At 43.9% G+C, this 21,759-nt stretch overlaps 1 protein-coding gene and 1 long non-coding RNA gene across 2 annotated transcripts in view; both read left to right on the top strand.

Moving 5' to 3' along the window:
• Positions 1–21,759, top strand: part of LOC119390292 (calphotin) — an 806,323-nt gene that overhangs the window by 635,932 nt on the left and 148,632 nt on the right. The window contains exon 8 of the mRNA XM_049415248.1: positions 8,218–8,351. Within this exon, the coding sequence (XP_049271205.1) occupies positions 8,218–8,351 (134 nt within the window). The remainder of the gene's footprint in view (positions 1–8,217; positions 8,352–21,759) is intronic.
• On the top strand, positions 8,394–8,775 carry LOC119390296 (uncharacterized). Its single transcript, XR_007415795.1, has 2 exons — positions 8,394–8,557; positions 8,656–8,775. It is a non-coding gene; the product is annotated as an uncharacterized LOC119390296 (long non-coding RNA).

The raw sequence follows: 21,759 nt of genomic DNA, 5'->3' as shown, positions 1-21,759 counted from the left end.
GCATATTATCTAGGCGAAAACACCTCGCAGGTTTACGTTATAAGCAGCGAGTGCGGTACATTGAAGGGGCAATCTGGTGGCTTCGCGAACTTGCTTCTGCGCCATTACTGAACACACACATACATGAAACACAAACGAGTGCGCACCATGATACTTCTTTTGCGTCTGTCCATTTTTAGTAACGTGCCAGCGTATACGCAAGTATGGTGAGAAAAATTGGATTACACATCCGTAGAAAGGGGTGGAAGAAGAAGCCAATAAGATTTGAGGGAGGTTAGCCGTTTCTCAAGTTTTCCGGCGTCCCTGTGCGGGGGGAAAGCGGTAGAGGGGAATAAATAATAGAAAGCACGTCTCAAAAAACGAAGAAAAAGGAAGAAGAAACAAGAAAAGGAAAAAAAAAAGTCACAGTTTCGCCGCAACGGCGAAGCAATGATTGCGATAGCAATAAATTGTAATGTAACGCGAAGAACGGAAAGCAGCTCGAAATTGCCAGCGCGTCGCTCGAGCCCAAAGGACGCACGAAAAGAACGCACACAGGACGAGCGGGAACTAATGCGTCACAGCTCGACACTTCAAGCGCACTGCTCAAACATAAAAAAGGACGCACGAAACAAACGAACAGGTACACACAAGACGAGCGCGAACTAATTGTCACAGTTGTTACTTATTTCTGTTTGAACAGCGCGCTCCTTTCGCAAACGCGGCCGCTGCAGCGAGCGAAGCGAAGCACCCTACCGGCCGCCCCTTTTTTTCCTCGAGATAAGCGCACGAAAGCGACGACGCCCTGCAGAGCGAACAGCAACGGCGTTCGCAGGGGCGGGGTGACGATCTTTAAAGCGCGCACCCCGCGCGCACGTCGCGCCATCTATGTGGCCACTAAGAAAGCATGCTGAATTACATGGTGTATATAAATAGCTCGCCGTTAGCAGGTTGAGAGACGGTGCTGTCATGGCCTAACGTCTAACGTGGCAGGCTGCAAAGCGAGAGGTCGCCCGTTCGATTCCGCGCGTCGGAAAGAATTTCTTAATTATTTTTCTTTGTGGCCTTTCTATATATATACATACTTATACATATACGGTGAATGACGGCGACGGGGACGGACATTTTCCAGCCGAGACTGTCCATATAATTGCTATCGCAATAAAAGGAGAATGACACTGCATAATGACTGTCGCTAAGATTTTGCAAAAAACACAGGCGGTTTGAAAACGCCAACTACGTGCGTTTCAAAGCAACACATTCTGACGCCAAACCCAAAACGATGTCATGCTTGCTTTACATTGCTCGAACTGCGGGTAGAGAAAACTATACACGCAACTGGAACGATATAGAGTAGACTTTAAAATGCATTGGCAATGCAAACACATGAGTGCGCTGCTTACGTTACGCTGGAGCAATTGCGGCATCAGGGCGTCAACGAACCATATATAAACATACCGGAAGAAATCTACAGCGGCCCCGCAGCCACGATAGTCCACCATAAAGAAAGCGACAAAAACCCAATAAAGAAGGGGGACACGATCTCGCCAAATCTATTCACCGCGTGCTTACAGGAGGTTTTCAGGGCCCTTGATTAGGAAGAGTTAGAGATATGAGTTAATGGAGAGTACCTTAGTAACCTGCGATTCGCTGATGCCATTGCATTGATGAGTAACTCAGGGGAGGAACCGCAACTCATGATTGCTGAACTGGACAAGGAAAGCAGAATGATAGGTCCGAAAATTAATATTAAGAAAACTAAAGTAATGTGCAGCAGTTTCGGGAGAAAACAGCGGTTTGCTATAGGTAGCGATACACTGGAATTTGTTAAGGAATACTTCTACTTAACAGCTAGCAACCGCGGAGCCCAACCATGACACTAAAGTAACTAGAAAAATATGGATGGGATGGAGCACATTCGGCAAGCATGCACAAATCATGAATGGTAGTTTCCCACTTTCACTCAAGCTGAAGGTAAATAACAGCTGCGTCTTACCGGTACTTTCCTACGGAGCAGGAACCTGGAAGCTTACAAAGAGGATTCAACTTAAACTGAGGTCGACGCAGCGAGCGATGGAAAGAAAAATGATAGGTGTAGCCTTAAGGACAAGAAGAGAGCAGAGTGGGCCAGGGAACAAACGGGCGTTAAGGACATCTTAGTCGAAGTCAAGAAGAAATGAACATGGGCAGGGCGTGTAGCGCGTAGAAGAGATAACCGCTGGTCATTAAAAGTAACTAACTGGATTCCAAGAGAAGTCAAACGTGCGACGGTGAAACAGCAAGTTAGGTGGGCAGATAAGATTAAGACGCTCGCGGGTATAACGTGGCAGCAGAAAGCACAGGACTGGTTTGATTGGCGGAACATGGGAGAGGCGTTTGCCCTGCAGTGGGTATAGTCAGGCTGATGATGATGAACTGCGCCTGAACGTTTTTAAAACTTTCAGAGGAAGCCTGTGCACGTCTTCTCTCGATGAAGCCCACATTCCATCGAAAAGTGTAGTGTTACACACATATCCAACTATGTAAGAAGCACTGTCTACACCGTCACTGATTGCCAATCAATCAATCAACAAATCAATCAATCAATCAATCAATCAATCAATCAATCAATCAATCAATCAATCAATCAATCAATCAATCAATGAGTCAGTCCGTCATTCAGTCAATGAACCAGTAAATAAATCATGTTAAGATATTTCCGGGTACAAACAGAAGTGCGTCGGTAAAAATCGGCCATTGGGCACTTTGACGTGCCCGCAGCCCCATTAACAAGGGTTCGCAGCAATGTAGCAGCCGACAAAATAATGTTACTGGTTATGCAATCGACAGAAACACAGAAATTATATAAAACTCATCGGTAATGAAACCCGTTAAAAGGGTTATTCGACGCCAAGCGTCCCAGCCATGGTTCCTGTACATCATAGATAAGCCTAATTGAACACCTTGCTTTTTTCGGCTTCTCAAGAAGCACTGTGGCATATTATTTCTGCTCTAAAAGAATTTTATAGTCCCGAGGCGTCCTCTCCAATTTCGCACGCTCGCATTGATCTGTGTGCAATGGAAAGAAAAAACAATAATATTCATATTTTACTTTTCAACCTCTAGACTTCACCTGCGCCACGACAGAGGTTTTCTTTATACATCTTGTCATATGAATTATGAAATTACTGCCTTACATTGCCTTTTACATATTCTCAAAAGTAAACAAGTTCTCCAACGTTCAAGATTTTTCAATGAACGAACCGGCGGTCTTCCTGACAAATCTATGTATGTGTATGGTTTCCAAGAAAGAATATTTTCGTTTCAAAATGTTTAGGGGCAAAATATGCTTCAAATCCTCATGAAGAAATCTGACAAAGCAAAGAAAATATGTGATTTATCGCATACTTGACCGTGATTTTCGTACTGATGTGGTCCATTTGAAACTATTTTGGATGCGGCATTAGATGGAACAGTTCACTGGTAAGCAGTGAACAAAGTTTAACAAAAACTTTTTTTGTAAGACAAGTAATATAACTTCGGAGAGTATCGTTCAAACGCTCCCGGGATTTCTTCTTATTGACACTTGTGTTGCCACACAGCGCGCAGTCACTCTTGCAATTGACACTCGGCATACGTGGTAAGATGCGAAGTGCACTTCAGCATGGTGAGAGCTCAAGAATCTTTTACGCCTTATTCTTGCGATAGCAAATAAATGGACACTCTCGGCTCGCTTTTGCCGTCGCCACTGGTGTCACCGTCTCGTCATGCCATGTATATGTATATATATATATATATAAGTCACAAAAAAAATTCAGGAGAAATGTTTTTCTCCAAAGGGCGCGACCGGGGATTCGAACCTGCGAGCACTCGCTCCGCAGTGCGCGGCGTTTAACGACTAGGCCTCGGAGCATACGCCCGTCAGGAAACTAACGGCGAGACATTTATATACTCCACTTACCGCTGGCGGTACGCGGAGCTCCAAGGCGCTTCAGCGTGTTCTCTTCATAACCAGCAAGATGGCGCGAAGGGCGCGCTTACGCGCTCGCTTTTCGCCGGAGTTGCGAAGCGCGCGCTACCCCTACATGTACCACTTGTACTCTGCCCTGCAGGGAGTGGTTGCCCGTGCTCGCGCGCTCATCTCGTGAGGGAGGCGGTTTGTACGTCTTGTGCTTTCACGGCAAAGTTTGCGTTGAAGTTACTAAGCGCACGAGCAGTTCGCTCGCTGCAGAGGCCGCGTTTGCGAAAGGAGTGAGCTGCTAGCTAGAAGAGCCATAGTAGGGGCATTTGGCTGGGCACAGTCGACACTTCCAGCGTGCTGCTCAAACGCAAAGAACAACTGTCACAGTTGTTAGTTCGCGCTCGTCCTGTGTATACCTGTGCGTTCGTTTCATGCATCCTTTGTGTTTGAGCAGCGCGCTGCAATTGTTGATTTTGACAGTTGTTGGTTTGCGCGCGTCCTGTGCGGGTTCTTTTCGTAAGTCTATTGTGCTTCAGCAGTGCGCTGCAAATATTGAGTTGCTTGCCGTTCTTCGCGTGACATTCTAATTTGTTGCTGTCGCATTCATTGCTTCGCCCTTGCGGCGAAGCTGGGACTTTTTGTCATGGTTACAAGAGCTAAATTCGCGCCACGATCGTAGATTGCTTGGTGGAAACTATGACAAATGTAGACACCGGAGAACGCGATGGATTCCTCTCGTTTGATTACCATGTCTTTAAACCACGCGGCTTTTATGATGACCAAATTGAGTACGTCAAAGACACAGGCGTCGTTCGTCGATTCTTTCTCCCTCTATTCGAAAATGTAGGAATTTGGCTTGTACAGTTTGACTTAAAAGCACTCGTGTTTACGAAAGTAAGAGCACGTTCAATAAGTATAATTTTCTTTTTAAAAAAACGAGCTCATACTGGTCAGCCTGTGGATGTTACGTAAATTAAAAAAAAAGAACCTTCACCTTACGGGCACGTCTATTCAGCCTAGACAAAATAAAAGTGCTATTATCGACCAATACCCTGGCTATGTTTCACGTTCTTGAAATACCTCTACATAACTTGTGAAAACAATTTTTACAGAATAAAAAACCACGGCAGTATCGCTTTAGAAGTTAACCATCCGGTTACGCGGTGTTCGTGCGCTGCTGTGCGCATCGCAACATCAGTTTTGCTCATGGTTTTCGGTCCAAGGCGTTGGACAGAATTTGTAATTGAGTACTGCTCAATCAGAGGCAACTTTTTTTATTAAATCTGAAAGCGCTACTTGAACTAGAAAAACGAGCCATTTCTGGGACTCTTGAGTAAGGCTGTACAAAGAAAGAATTTGAAGCTGCTACTTTTAATTGTAGGTGCGCTGGTGAAGAAAGTAGTTATTCTGAATGAGTGCGTTAATCCCGTCTAACTAACAGTAAAAGTCGGTTAGTTACTTGTTTTCATGGCCAGTACTCGGGTATAAAAGCCCTCATTTCGCCCATCTAAATCAGAAGCATCTGCTCCTCCATCGGATAAAGACCACCGCCACTATGGTAAGTCCTCGGCTGACTTTGCATTGACTGCATTTTACCTTGAATGCAACATAATTGTCCAATTTTCACCTTGTAGCCTTTGATAGCTAGGCGAGTTCGAGTGAGAGACCGGCATCATTTCCCACTTTATTCGACCATGTCCAGCGAAGATAAAATCTGGGTGTGCTGTATTTCAGAGCTTTCATATACACTTGTGAATGTCGAACCATTATATCACGCGTTACAATTAAGCAATGCTATACAACACGCACAGTAAGACGGAGTAGGCCACGACTCATCACTTACACTGTGAGTTCTCGTTCTTGGCGATTTTCCAAATACAGGTATGATGCTTAAGCGACATAAGAACAAACTCGGCCAGGGCAAAATTTCGCTGCATTCGTCTGTCGGTTGCCGTTCAGTGTTACTTTGCAAATCAATAGCCGTCAGCTTGCTTTATTCGCCTTGTATGGATATTCCTACGCCAAAGACCCACGCCACTACTGAGTGTTTTCGTCTGACATCTAACTTGCCGGATTAACAGCAGTTTCGTAGAAACTATAGATATCATTTCGTGAATAGAGAAATCATATAGAGTGGTCAATAGTTGACATAAGCTAGTGTTTATATTCCCCTCATAAGTGATGTGCATTCGACAGAGGTCATACAGAGACACATCGGCAGCATTATTACGCACTTACCTTGCTAATTCGATCAATTCTTTAAAGCACCAACATGAAAGATGACTTCTGCAATATTTTCTACTGATTTTGCTTATGAAGTTAGTTTGGCGGGTGATCACGAGCGAATGAGGACAAGAGTCTTGTTCTGTAGTTAAACCTATTTCGCTAATAAGAACTGTGAACGAAAAAAATCGTATCTTAAGATTTCCAGTGTCAACCGGCGTCTGTAGCCTGGCCTATTTCTATCACGTAGATTGTTAAAATGGCTGCTGTCCGAAACCGTCATATCGGAAGTCTCGCGAAGCTTGTGGCAACATTAGCAGGCATCATCCAATGTTCAATGTGCATTGTAAAAGTTCCTGCGCTAACGCGTTCAATCGCCCACCAAACCATGTGCTTAAGTATGATCCTCTAAAGCATACAGATATCATGAATTTGAGGGGGTACCCAAAAATAACCGGAGTAGCGTTGCGCGGGGCGGAGCGAGTATATTATACAATTCTCCCGCTAGGCGAGCGTCGCTTAACTCCTTTCAAAAATCGCATCCGGTAGTTTCTCCAAGGGAGCTTGCCTGCGGGTGCAGTGACATTTTTTCCCCTCGCGAAATCAGATTGGCGCGCTCGGCATTCTTTTACTACATATATACTTTTAGTGACGGCCCTTTGAAATGAACAGCGGGCGGCTGAGAAATTTTGTTCGGTGCTCCGGCAAAATGACTTTGGAACTACTGATATTAAACACTGCTTACAGGGACGCGGTCATGGGAAAAGGTGAAGGGTATGAATAATTCTAGATAAGGGGAAAGTGACGATTCATTTCAAACATCGTTCTAAATACCCGTCAACTTCACGAACGGACGAAAATATCAAAACGTTTGCGCATTTGTGCTTGAAGACCAACGATGGACCATTGAAGAGTTGTAGAAGTTATCTTGTATAGCTTGGAGCTCTATTTAGAGAGTTTAATCACAAGATTTCAGGATCAGTAGGGTCGTTGAGAAATTTCTGCCTGGAAATTCGACAAACGAGCGAAACGATGGTTGAGTTAAAACAGGCCGTGCTTTGAAAAAAAAACAGCTCGAAACCGAACCATACATTTGCCCCAGGCTGCTATTAGTGACCAGTCATAGTGCTATTCTTACCGCCCCGACTCAAAATAGCCCATCCATGCACAGTTCACTTTAAGCGGCCACCATAAGAAACGCGGAGTGCGTGCAACTCATTTCACGAAAAAAATCACTGTAACTAAAGGAAAGCTCTCTGGAGAATCCACCGAATACAATGAACTCCAACGCTGTGTTACGACGCTCGCCTAGCGGGAAAATTGTGTACAATGGCAGCTCCGCCCAACGCAGCGCCAGTCAGTTTAGTTTTGGGTTCCCCCACGTACATAAACGCACTATTCAATGTGGTATCACGAACGTTTATTACACTGTGTATACTTAAGACGATGGGCGCAGCTTCATTATTAGCAATGTATCGTTCTTTCAGCTGCGTGCCTGCATTGTCCTCGCCTTGGCCACCAGCGCCTTTGCTGGTCACCTTGCTGGCGGCCACCTTGCTGGCGGCTACACCCTCGCCAGCAACCTTGGCTACGGTCTTGGCTACGGCAGCCTCGGCTATGCTGGCCTCGGCTATGGTGGTCTTGGTCTCTCCCATTACGGCCTTTCTCACGGTGTCGGCTACTCTGGCCTGACTGGCTACGGTGTTGGTTATGGATACGGATATGCCCCATCTGCTAGCTACGCCGTTGCTGCTCCAGCTGTTACCACTGTCCACGCCGCTCCAGCCGTTACTGCTGTCCACGCTGCTCCAGCCGTGACCGCTGTCCACGCCGCTCCAGCCGTGACTGCTGTCCACGCCGCTCCAGCTGTTGCTACCTACGCCGCTGCTCCAGCTGTCACCAGGGTGGTTCAGTCCGCTCCAGTCGTCGCTGCTGCCCCAGCCGTCACCTACGCTGCCGCCCCAGCTGTCACCAAGGTTGTCCAGTCCGCTCCATTGGTCGCCGCTGCCCCAGCTGTCACCTACGCTGCCGCCCCAGCTGTCACCAGGGTTGTCCAGCAGACCGCTCATGTTGTCGCTGCTGCCCCAGCTGTCGCCACCTACGCCGCTGCTCCTGCCGTGACCGCTGTCCACGCTGCTCCAGCTGTCGCTGCCGTCCATGCTGCCCCAGCTGTTGCTACCGTCGCCCACGCTGCCCCAGCCGTTGCCACCTACACCGTCGCCCACGCTGCTCCAGCCGTTGCTACCTATGGTGTTGCCCACTCTGCCCCAGCCTACTACGGCTACGGCGTTGGCTCCCTCGGCTACGGTGCCGGCAGCTACGGTTTCGGCCACGGTCTCCTGGGCTATGGCCTGAACTACGGCTACGGTCTTGGTTCTCCTCTAAACTACGCCACCCTCCTCCGCAAGAAGAAGTGTAAGTTCCGGTTTCTATCAGCATTTTCCCTCTTATATCATGTTTGCATAATATCCGTGCGTATTACTAATAGCACCTTCCTTCCTTGCTTTCTGCAGAAATTTGCGTCTTCTCTACCGTCGGATCCTACCGAATCTGCAAATGCATGGAGCAGCTTGTTTCAAGCTTTCAATCAAGTATATTGGTTGTGGCCGTGTAATAAACTGTTCTGTCGAAAATGTTTGTCTGTTTACCTGTGTGTTGATACATTGACATCTATATACACGTACAGTGACACATGGGGAGGGGTTTCACTGCTTATATTGTAACTTTGGCATATTGTAACGGGAGCGTATATATGGGAGGCATCAGATATTTTTCCCACCCGCCACCTGCTGTCCCGCTGGACGCGGGATCGAATCCCGGCCGCGGCGGCATTTTCGATGGAGGCGAAAATTTTTACCGCCGGTACTCTACGATTAAGGGGCACGTTAATGAACTCCAGGCCGTCACAATTTTCGAATCTCTCCACCACGGCGTCCCTCATAATCATACCGTGGTTTTCGGACGCTAATCCCCAACTATTATTATTTATCTTCGAAATGACTCCTATAGGGCAGGCATCACCGCCAAGCAGACTACAATGTGCAGTGCACGGTACCGTTTGAGAAACGTTGGTGAGCAGCTGCACATAGCGTGCAGATAGGTGTTTTCGCCTTAGATTCCTACGAGACAGAACGAACCTCTGAATCATGCGCTGCTCTACAAGTACCTGGTACTATGTCCTGAAACTCTTTTAGGTGGTCATACAGTAGATTTTATATTTGTGATCGCAAGCTTCACGCTTTGAAACTTTATTCATTCCACTCAATCTATGGCTCTTCGGCTTGTGCGCTGATTGCTGTAAGCATATCGTGAGGATCAACTAGTGATATATCACAGGTACAATCATATTAGAAAGGTCTACTAAGATTTAAGATGGAAATAAAGCACGTCATTGACAGGCAAAAATTTGCCAATTTGATATGATGCTTAAAATCCATGAGTCTTCAGCCCTTCCGGTCCCCTTCTTTCTCCTCAGACTACAGCCTAAGGGGCAGTGGCAAAGCTAACCAAAGAGACATCCATGACACTTGTGTATCATGATACCAATAACCTCAGAATCCTTGTTAAAATACTATGGATTAATAAACAGCACAAATTTCAACGTTAAAATTCATTCGTGTAGAGCTATCTTTTGCGCTTTCAGTGTTTATAAGCACCACTCGATAATGTATAGATATAGCGAATCGCAGAGAATCAAGAAGGCTTACGTACATATGAAACTCAATTCTCGCCAAGCATTATAATAATAGGTTGAGAGGAACCAGTCACCGCATTCCTATGTTCGACAATTGGTGTGCATTTGTGGGCAGAGAATTAGAGTAGCCCAAGTGATGTGAACTTATTATGCGCTTAAAAACATTTTTTTAATAATGGTGCCAGAGTGCAAAGGAGCGTGCTTACATAGCCTAAAGAGCTGAGATTCAATAAACTTGTTTCAACTTGATTACAACTTGGTTTGAGCGCCAAAAAGAACAAATGAGAGACGACAGAAAAATCTGTTTTGATATTTTTCTGCCCTGATCTGACTGGCAGCCATTCCTGTCTCTGTCCATGACACTGCCGGGGTGCTCGTGCTATTTCCTAAGGTAAGCAATCGTCGTTTACAGCCGAAAAGCTTACTACGCTCTGAATTTCAGTACTTCATAATTATTGCGGTGCTTGTAATACGCCGACCATGCTTGTATCTCAAGTGTATGAGTTTATCTTCAAACATTTACTATAGTCGTTTACCATACAGACGTTCATCCCTACCCAAAGCAGCAAGGGCAAGCCCCGCCTATGCTCTCGCTGTAGTCAACCGGGGCAAACTTGCCGACTCCGCGACCATACTTACTTCATCCTCCGCGGCAGCCGAGGCAACTGCTATCGCTCTCGCCATTCGAATGGCAGACCAACAAGGTATCTCTGCCTACGTGGTCTCCGACTCGCAGGCAACTTGTCGAATGTACCTCAAGGGCATATTACCAACAAGGGCAATCCGCCTACTGGGAAGCGAACTCCTCTTCGATCACGGGATAGTCTGGTGTCCGGCCCATACGGGCCAGGATGGCAATGAACTAGTTCATTGCCAAGCTCGAGTACTCAGCGTCTGAGCCCCAGGACCACCCGCCACTGAAGAGGACACAGATGATGGGGTGACACGGCGTGGCATCCTAGACAAACAAAGATTAGATCGCCGCATCGGGGCACCTCCTCACAAGGACCTCGACAGACACCAAGCGCGGGACAGGCGCCGCCTGCAGACCAATACCTTTCCTAATCTGCATAAGCTTCGCGTCATGTACCCAGAGAGGTATCCCAACGCATGCCCGTGGTGCGGATATATTCCAACGCTCACACAATATACGTGGGCGCTTGCCAGGTCATGTTGATCTTGAGGTGAGTGCACGCTGCAGAATCGTAAACGGAACGTGCGCAAAGCCGACAGATAGTTGGCGGAGCAACAGCAATTTACTTTTACTAAATTTTAGAATAACAGAGAGCTGAGCTAGTTGGTACGTATTCATTCTAAAAAGGCGTTTGTGGTGTCCTGATCTCTGTCTTGTGTCCGTGTTTGCACGCCCTGTCTCTTTTTAGAATGATTACTAAATTTGTTACGCCAGTAATCGCGGATGCGTACAGTGCTGCACCCCTGTCGCTGTGCGATATCCCCTCGAATGCGTTACGAAGAAACAACATTGCGCTGTGCCGGCAGTATAGGCACGAATTTTTAATTCTCGGCCGTAAGCCCACACTCTATGTAGGTGGTACGTGGAAGAAAACATTCGAGGCTTGTTCTGTTCCCCATTACAGTTCAGTTGCACAGTTTCTACAGCTAGAATTTCTTGACGCAAGTATTAATCGGACTGGTGAGACGAAGTGTGGTATGAATGTAATATAAGTGACAAAATGTATTCTGCAAGTTATGCACTGAAGATGAATACCAAATATATATATATATATATATATATATATATATATATATATATATGCATATATATATATATATATATATATATATATATATATATATATATATAAGTATGGAGAGGTGGCACTCCAAGAAAACCGACACCCACTTAACCCCCCCCCCTTTTTTTTGCTTTTTTTTTTTCTCCGGTCAGCCTGTTTGAATCGCACACCGGCTGTTTTTAACTCGAGCCGGCTCTTCGTCCAGCCCTACGGGACAGAATAGAGCGACGAATTTTAACGATGAATAATAGCCGCCGCATAAGTATAAGCTCTGTCGCGAAGCACTCCGCTGTCGGCGGTGGCGTGGTACTCCTCGCTCCTGATGGGCCCTAAGCAAACTTTTTCTCCCTCCCGCTCCTTCTCTCTCTCTGTCACCTCCTTCCCCTCTCATTTGATGTCCATATAAACACGGAAATATGCACGAACATTTCGTCTTGAGAAAGGTCAGGCTCTGACCGAAACGTCGACGTAATAAATGAAGTTTTCTTGAAGTGCCACCTCTCCATACTTATACTTATACGGCAACCAAAGGCAACCACTCCTTGAACTATATATATATATATATATATATATATATATATATATATATATATATATATATATATATATATATATATATATCAAAACAACAAAGGGTTTCTAGGTCCGATGAAATATTCACAGAAACATCAAACAGACGCGCGTGTGAAGCAACTTTATTAACGTTTCGCTCGGGGTCCGAGCTTCATCAGAATGCAATGTGTAGCGACAGTGCTGCTAATATACATGGTCATATCAAGCGGAGTGAAGATATGTTAACACAAAATGATGTACAAACGTATAGTGATCGGAAAAAATGCTACGTGAGCCGCACAAGACAATCGTTGATACATGTGATAGGCTGGCGACGCTGAAAAATATACACATATGGAAATGCACAAGTAAGAAAAAAGGGGGAAAAAAAACGAAAAAAACGATAAAGAGATCAGGTATACGCAATAAGAAACAAGAACTCAAAATATTCACAGGTCAATCTGATGTGCTAGTGCACTACACTTTTATGCCTACGTAGGTTAGATGGTTTGAAGAGACAAGCAACTCAATTTGCCAGCGCATTCGTTTAAACCAGACGCAATGGTGTCGAATTTGTGAATCAGAAAGGATTCCCGGGCTTCCCGGTCATAATTTGAGCGAAATCCAGATTCAAGTAGCGTCACCTTAAGGTTATTGAAAGAGTGACCGGGGAGATGCACGTGTTTTGAAATGGGCAGGTTCGGCAACGTGTTAGCGTGGGATTTATGATTGTTAAATCGTAATCGGAAAGGGCCCTCTGTTTGTCCGATATACTGCTTGTTGCATACCGTACATCCAAGCATATAAATAAATCATAAATAGATTTATGATTTAACAATCATAAATCCCACGCTAACACGTTGCCCAACCTGCCCATTTCAAAACACGTGCATCTCCCCGGTCACTCTTTCAATAACCTTAAGGTGACGCTACTTGAATCTGGATTTCGCTCAAATTATGACCGGGAAGCCCGGGAATCCTTTCTGATTCACAAATTCGACACCATTGCGTCTGGTTTAAACGAATGCGCTGGCAAATGGAGTTGCTTGTCTCTTCAAACCATCTAACCTACGTAGGCATAAAAGTGTAGTGCACTAGCACATCAGATTGACCTGTGAATATTTTGAGTTCTTGTTTCTTATTGCGTATACCTGATCTCTTTATCGTTTTTTTCGTTTTTTTCCCCCTTTTTTCTTACTTGTGCATTTCCATATGTGTATATTTTTCAGCGTCGCCAGCCTATCACATGTATCAACGATTGTCTTGTGCGGCTCACGTAGTATTTTTTCCGATCACTATACGTTTGTACATCATTTTGTGTTAACATATCTTCACTCCGCTTGATATGACCATGTATATTAGCAGCACTGTAGCTACACATTGCATTCTGATGAAGCTCGGACCCCGAGCGAAACGTTAATAAAGTTGCTTCACACGCGCGTCTGTTTGATGTTTCTGTATATATATATATATATATATATATATATATATATATATATATATATATATATATATATATATATATATATATATATATATACGAGGTTAGTGCTTACAGATTAAAGAAACACAATTCTTAGGAAATAAGTTTTAGGTATACATATTTGTTGGTGTTCGCTTAGCCATGAGCCCACTCAATGAGATGTATAGACATTTCGACAGAACTTGTGCACTCTAATACAAACAAATGCTCATGAAATGAACTCGTGGAACATTACGTGAACCTGAGCCAATGCTGGATAAATAAAGGTTATATGTGTTATCTAATTGTTATTGTGTTATTTATTTTTTCGATAGATTAGTGCTTGGAAGCGGAAATATGTTTTCTCCCTGCTACTTTTAGAAATTCCAGCTTGAAACACGTGAAGCATTTCAGTGTGGCTGTGGATAAGCGAAACTCACTTTTCTTATTAGCTGTAAATAATTTGAAATATCCCATTGAAGATATATGCAAAGGATAATGCAATTGAGCGCAGTCTTCTCAAGCTTTGGCATATCATTTTGTAAACTGCTTTGATCAGAATAAAAATGGCAATATTTCGAGCACAATTTGTAAACTGTCCTACGAGGCACAACTAAACGTCGGAAGGACTCTTCATTACTTCTTCCCAGTGCCATGACATTTGGTTATAGTGTAATTAATACTTTTTGGCGTTCTACATGCAAATCATGATTTCATTCCATTCCTACAGCAGTGGACAGCTTTAGATTGATTCCGACTGCCTGGAGTTCTACAACATAGACGTAAGGCTCAGCACACGAGTGTTCTAGCATTTCGCCCCATCGAAATGCGGCCACCGTGGCCCGGAGTGGAACCCCCATCGTTGAGCTCATTAGTTCCACGTACTATACCTAATGTACAGTATAGTGTCCAATTTTAGCATTATTGTTGTGTAGACTGCGCAACACAGTAGACGGCTAATGCCAGTCGACGGGCATAAGTAACCCTCCAAGAGGTGCCTGATAAGTCATTCACAAATGCACACTTGCAAGCATTAGGTTCGAGAAGACCTGTTGTAGTATATGTTCAGATCTTTCACCGTCCTTGCAGAGTGGGCTTTCTAGTGTAGTTAACCTCTCGCTGCATGGCAGTCTTGAAAAAACAACTAATGACATCACCAGTTATTGATACGCATAATGTATGAATACGAAATCTCGCAAAAATAACCATGTAAACATAGTGAATGAATAAATAGCTCTTTACTATACATATATGTAAAGGACCGTTAAAATGCTTGTTGTATCACTGGGGACAGCCTCTTTAGAAGGCGTGTCATGTCTCAGGTGTCTTGCCGATTGTGTACAGATATTTTCTTTTCAAACAGCCCAGGAGGCTGTGACAGAAAAAAAAGCAAGAATATTACTGATTAAAATGCCGGTTTCTTTATCAAACTAAATTGTAAGTACACTCAGAATTGCGTGAAACTTTTGTTGCAGTATATGTGTCTTAGAAACAACTTAAACTGACAACATGCCGGAACGAGACCTGTAACCAGGCCCGTAGCCAGGAGGGGTGCCCTGGAGACCCGCCCCCCCCCGCCCCCCCCGACATTTTGATGACACATGGTGTTTCATGGAAGTAAATCATCAAAATAGGCGTTTTTCTCATATAGTCAAGGCTTTCAGCAGGTGCCTCCCCCTCCCCCCCACCCCCGAAAAAAATTTTTGGCTACGGGCCTGCGTGTAACCTTGCTTCTCAGTTGCGATTTTTGCAAAATATAACTCACATGTGTTTTACAACGATATATGGGGCTAGTTACGAAGATAAATGCGAGGTGTTAGCAATATATTTGCCGCTTTTGTATCGCAATAACAATCCGGAATGCACTCGTATTCACTCAGCAACTCGCCCCCACGTGAAGTCACGTCACAAAGAACGCATGTTTTCTAGGCAGCAGAATATGACATGTTGAAAATTTAACATTACAGCGCATCGCCGCCACGTGACGCACACCTAAACTTATTGGTAAAAGGAGAAGCAATGGGTTTTTTTACTCACCGGTCCATGCATCCTAGGTTGTTGCGTTGATAGGTGGAAAGCGCAACGACCATGGCGCCGCAATCGCCAACTCGAACGCACCCATACAGTCCCTACTAAATAATAATCAATCAAACGCTTATTTAACGTGCCCAGGAACAACCGTAAGGTGTTTGTACTGGCGCACGCAAAAAAACAACAAAAAAACAAAGGCTAACACTCATAATGAAATATCAGGGGTAAAAAACGTTATAAAATTGCACATATACAACTATGCGCAGGCAGAAAAAAAGATGTCAACAGTGTACGAGGCTATGTAAGTACAGTGCAAAGCTCGGAGCGGAACAACGACTGGGAGCTGTGAAAAACATCGATCTTTAAAAAGTAAGCATTTTAAAGCTCGATGTTTTTCACAGCTCCCAGTCGTTACAATAATAATAATAATCAATCAATCAATCAATCAATCAATCAATCAATCAATCAATCAATCAATCAATCAATCAATCAATCAATCAATCAATCAATCAATCAATCAACCAATCAATCAATCATTTATTTAACGTGCCCAGGAACAACCGTAAGGTCTTTGTGCAGGCGCACGCAAAAAAAACAATAAAAATAAACTATACAATACAGACAGTCTTCACAAATAAAAAGAGCAAATACACGTAGACAAAGAGAAATGAACACAAAAGGGGAGGGGTAAAATAAGACAACACGAGAAATATTGAAGGGGAATGAAAAATTAGATTGCATATATACAACTATGCGGAAAGACGGAGAAGGGAAGACTTTGTACATTGTGCCATACTATGTCAAAACAGTACAAAGCTCGGATAAAAACAATGATTGTGGACTATGAAAAATGTCAAGATCAAGAAAATTAACATTATAGAGACTTTGTATTCTGTGAACGGTAGAGTGTTGGAAGAAGCAGGCGGGTACATGAAATGGTCTGTTCTCTTTGGTTAACTTACGCGGAATTCGAAAATTAACACAATTGAGAAGTACAGGGCAGGATATGATACCGTGGACTAGCTTGTAAAGAAACAAGAGATCAGAACGATTTCGTCGGCAGTGAAGTGATGGCAATGATAATAATTCAGCAGTATTTGAACGAGATTTTTTAGCAAAGCGATGGTTATATATGCTAAGGAATTTTTTCTGGACTCGTTCAATGGCGTTACCGCTGGATTGAGCAATGCCATTCCATATCACGGACGCATACTCCAGTTGAGGAAGACATAGCGCGGTGTACAATTTTCGGAAGGGCATAGGAGAACGGAATTCTCTAGACAATCTGCAAACACAGCCTAGGGTGCGAAGACCCCGCAAAGCAACACGCTTAGCGTGAGCAGAAAAGTTTAACGTGCTATCAACAACAACACCAAGATCACTGATCTCATAAACCTTGCATAAGGACACAGAATTGACAGAGTATTGAAATGACACGCTAGATGTTTTGCGAGTGATAGACATGAATTTTGTCTTGGAGGCATTCAGAGAAAGGTTATTAGCGTTGCACCATTCGGAAAAAGAGCGCAAATCTGACTGCAGCAAGCGACAGTCGTTAACTGAATGAATTTCCTTAAAAATCTTGATGTCATCGGCATACAAGAGGAAAGAAGAATTACGAATGGCAAAAGAAACATCATTAACGTAAATTAAAAATAGGAGTGGGCCTAATACTGACCCTTGAGGGACCCCACTAGTCACTTTATACAAAGAAGATGATTGGCCATTTACCGCTACATAACAATATCTATTGAGCAGATAGCTCTGCAGGAGATTCACAACCGACAAGTCAACATCAAATTGCGCAAGTTTAACCATAATCAGTGTGTGGCTGACTACGTCAAAAGCCTTGCTCAGGTCACAGTAGATTACGTCAACCTGTCCTCTCTGAGAAATAGGTGTGGAGATCTGCGTCATGAAACTAGCAAGATTTGTGGTAGTTGAGCGGCCAGCGAGAAAACCATGTTGATTAGGAATCAATGAGCTTTTAACACTAAAAGACAATATTTTGTGAAGAGCCAGCTCGAAGATCTTTGATGTGGCACATAGTAGAGAAATCGGGCGATAATTAGAAACATCTGTTTTAGAGCCCGACTTAAATACTGGGAAAACACGAGCAGTTTTCCACATGCTAGGAAATGTGGAAGTGTCCAGGCAGTTATTAAATATCGTAGTCAGTACTGGGACAAATATACTACTATAAGCTTTTAGTATGGCGGAGGGGATGCCATCTGGGCCACATGATAAGGATGGTTTTAAGCACTTAATGCATTCGCAGATAAGATTTTCATCCAGCGACAAAGCACTGGGTGAGCGAACTGCCTTAGGCGGTCTGATATCAGTGCTAGAGTCTGAGGCCTTATAAACGGATGAGAAATGTGCGGCAAAACAGTCAGCGACGGCATGCACTTCTACCCCATTTGAGTCTAGTAGTCTGAAAGACTCTCCGCTTTTCTGGACCGTTTACGTACATACTTCCAAAACTCAGCTGGCCTGTCAGAAGCGCTTTTTTCTAAGAATTCAATATACGAACTATGATCCCGTTTATATAGGCGTTTAGCGAGAGTTCGAAAAAAGCTGAACTCTTCTTTCCACTCGCTCGATGGAGAACATTTAGATTTCCTGTGCGCGCGATCTTTATGCTCTAATAATAATAATAATAATAATAATAATAATAATAATAATAATAATAATAATAATAATAATAATAATAATAATAATAATAATAATAATAATAATAATAATAATTATTATTATTATTATTATTATTATGAAGATGAAGATTCCATTTCAGAATGCATTAAGCGCTTGAAACCATCCTTTTCAGCTGGCCCAGATGGCATCCCCTCTGCCATACTAAAAGCCTATGGCAGTATACTTGTCCCAGTATTGACTACCATATTTAATAGGTGTCTGCATGCTTCAACGTTTCCTAGCATGTGGAAAACTGCTCGCGTTTTCCCAGTGTTTAAGTCTGGCTGTAAAAGTGACGTCTCGAACTACCGCCCTATTTCCCTTCTTTGTCCCGCATCCAAAATCTTTGAGCTTGCTCTTCACAAAATATTGTCTTTTGATGTAAAAAATTCATTGATTGTGAATCAGCATGGGTTTCTCGCTGGCCGCTCAACTGTCACTAATCTTGCCAGTTTCATGATGCAAGTCTCCACGCCTATTTCGCAGAGAGGACAGGTTGACGCTATTTACTGTGACCTTAGCAAAGCTTTTGATGTTGTCAGCCATTCGCTGCTTGTGGATAAACTTGCACACTTTGATGTTGATTCTTCAATTGTGAATCTCCTCCATAGCTATCTTCTTGATAGATTATGTTATGTTGCCGTTAATGGCCAAACGTCCTCTTTGTATAAAGCTACTAGTGGGGTTTCTCAAGGGTCGGTACTGGGCCCACTCCTCTTTTTAATTTATTTTAATGATGTTTCTTCTGTCATTCGGAATTCTTCTTTCCTTTTGTATGCCGATGACATAGAGATATTTAAGGAAATTCATTCAGTTATCGATTGTCGCTTGCTGCAATCTGATTTGTGTTCTTTTTCTGAATGGTGCAGGAGCAATAACCTGTCCCTAAATATTTCAAAAACCAAGGTAATGAGTTTCAGTCGAAAAACATCTAGTGTGCCATTTTTATATTCTGTCAATTCTGTGTCGTTGTGTAAGGTATGCGAGATCAATGATCTAGGTGTTCTTTCTGACAGCACCTTACACTTTTCTGCTCACGCTAAGCGTGTTGCTTTGCGGGGTCTTCGCACCCTAGGCTGTGTTTGCAGAATGTCTAGAGAATTCCGTTCTCCTGTGCCCTTCCGAAAATTGTACACCGCGCTATGTCTTCCTCAACTAGAGTATGCATCTGTGATCTGGAATGGCATTCCTAATTCCAGCAGCAACGCCATTGAGCGAGTCCAGAAAAAATTCCTAAGCATTTACAACCATCGTTCCGCTAGAAATGACTCTGGATCTCGTTCTAACGCTGCTGGATTATTATCATTGCCATAACTTTGCTGCCGACGAAATCGCGCTGATCTGTTATTTCTTTACAAGCTTGTGCATGGTATCATATCCTGCCCTGTACTGCTCAACTGTATGAATTTCCGAATTCCACATAAGCTGACCAGAGAGAATAGACCTTTTCATATAACCGCCTGCCTCTGTGAACATTGGACCATTGGCAGGATACAACGTCTTTACAATGCTTACTTTTTGGAGCTCGATGTTTTTCACAGCTCCCAGTCGTTGTTCTGCTCCGAGCTTTGCACTGTACTTACATAGCCTTGTACACTGTTGATATTTTTTTTCTGCCTGCGCATAGTTGCATACGTGCAATTTTATAACGTTTTTTATCCCTGATATTTTATTATGAATGTTTCCTTTGTTTTTTTTTGTTTTTTTCGTGCGCCAGTACGAAGACCTTTCGGTTGTTCCTGGGCACATTAAAGGGGTCATGAAGCACCCCTTGGGCGTGTTGAAAAAACACATCCTGCGGAATGCTGACACGGCTATGAACTGCTCTGCCAAATACTACAGTCGTGCTTGCCGCGTAAAGGCCACAAGCGGAGCGCGAAGTTGCCGTTTCCCCAGGCGCCCTCTTTTCAAACAGAGGCCGGTTCTCACTCTCGTCGGTGGGCGGGGCGTCTGGCAGTTTACGTCGCAAGAGACATAGCATGCTTATTGGCCGATAGCCGACGTAAATCGAGAGCGGCGTTCGGATCAGATGCGCTTCTTGCCGCGGGGTGCCGCCACTTGCCGGCGCCGCACTCCTCAGTACACGGTAGCCGCACTTGCGCGAGCGAATCACAGCGGGAGAGCGATCGCGTTTCATGACGCGCGCTGACGTAACTTCTTGCCCCCATGCCATCCCTCCCTGTCTAGCTTCCAGTGCGCTCGTCGGCACGAGAAAAGAGAGAAAGCGCTCGGAGCGTGCGCCAAACCCCCGTAACTCCGCTGATTCTTGACGGATTCGAGAAATTTTCGCGGCAATCGATTCGGGAGGCAGTAAACTCCGATACTGAGGTCATTACATCATTACTTGGAAAAGTGGTTCATGACCCCTTTAAATAAACGTTTGATTGATTGATTGATTATTATTATTATTATTATTATTATTATTATTATTATTATTATTATTATTATTATTATTATTATTGTTATTATTATTATTATTAAGAAGGAGAAGGTGATTATAATGAAGAAATCGCTGATTTACTTCGACGATGAAGGATAGTACAGGTAAAAGTCACTTGAAACAAGGAGCTTCACTGAAGCCCGCAACCATCGCTACAATGCAGGCAGAGATAGCACATATATTCAGAATAGTAGAAATCCAAAACTAGTACATTTTCACATGCGAAAGTGAGAGAAGCAAGAAATGCAAAAAGGCAAGGTTGAAGAATACTCTTATTGATCGTACGAGCAGGGACTGGTAAAACGTTGAGAGGAACATCAAGTTCTTCCTTGATATCTACGCTTCTTCGAATCTTCCTTTCGGTGATGCATCAATATCCCGAAGTCGGTAAAATCGCCAATTTCCTTCGTTATATATCTAAACTTCTTTACAGTAAAATTCGATCTTTTAACCAAAATACATTCGCCACAGGCTTCGTTTTTTGCAGTGGAAGTGGCAGAAGAATGTTTTAATAGTACGACAGCAAAAAGAGAAATAATTTTCATAACGCGAAAAAATGATTTTTCTTGAACCCGACACCCCGCGACCTCGGCTTGTTTGATGCTTCGCTGGCGAAGAAGTCCTCTTCAGGGCGGCCGAACGTGACGCCTGAGCCCAAAAGAAAGGCAGGTCAAACGCAACGTGGTAATACAGAATAAACGTTCACAGAGCACGCGTGTAGCTCAACCATACGACCACAGGCCCCAGCAGACCCTTCTATTTATCGCCTCGGTCTTCCTCTGGTTCCGCACTGAAACTTCGCTATATTGAAATTACGGATAAAGGTGCTTTGTCATATTACACAGTTATTGTACAGTGGGCTTAGCGGAATAGCGGGATCGAAATGCGCATGCGCAGTACGCTAAACGACCCGTAGCGTTTACCGTACGCACGCTATTTTTCAGATTTAGCGTTACCGTGTTTGCGTGGTTAACGTAGTCTACGTAA

The sequence above is a fragment of the Rhipicephalus sanguineus genome, chromosome 4 (genome assembly GCF_013339695.2).
Source record: "Rhipicephalus sanguineus isolate Rsan-2018 chromosome 4, BIME_Rsan_1.4, whole genome shotgun sequence".
NCBI lineage: Eukaryota > Metazoa > Arthropoda > Arachnida > Ixodida > Ixodidae > Rhipicephalus > Rhipicephalus sanguineus.
Note: the sequence above shows the minus strand (reverse complement) of the source record. Positions and strands in the feature narration are given on the sequence as shown.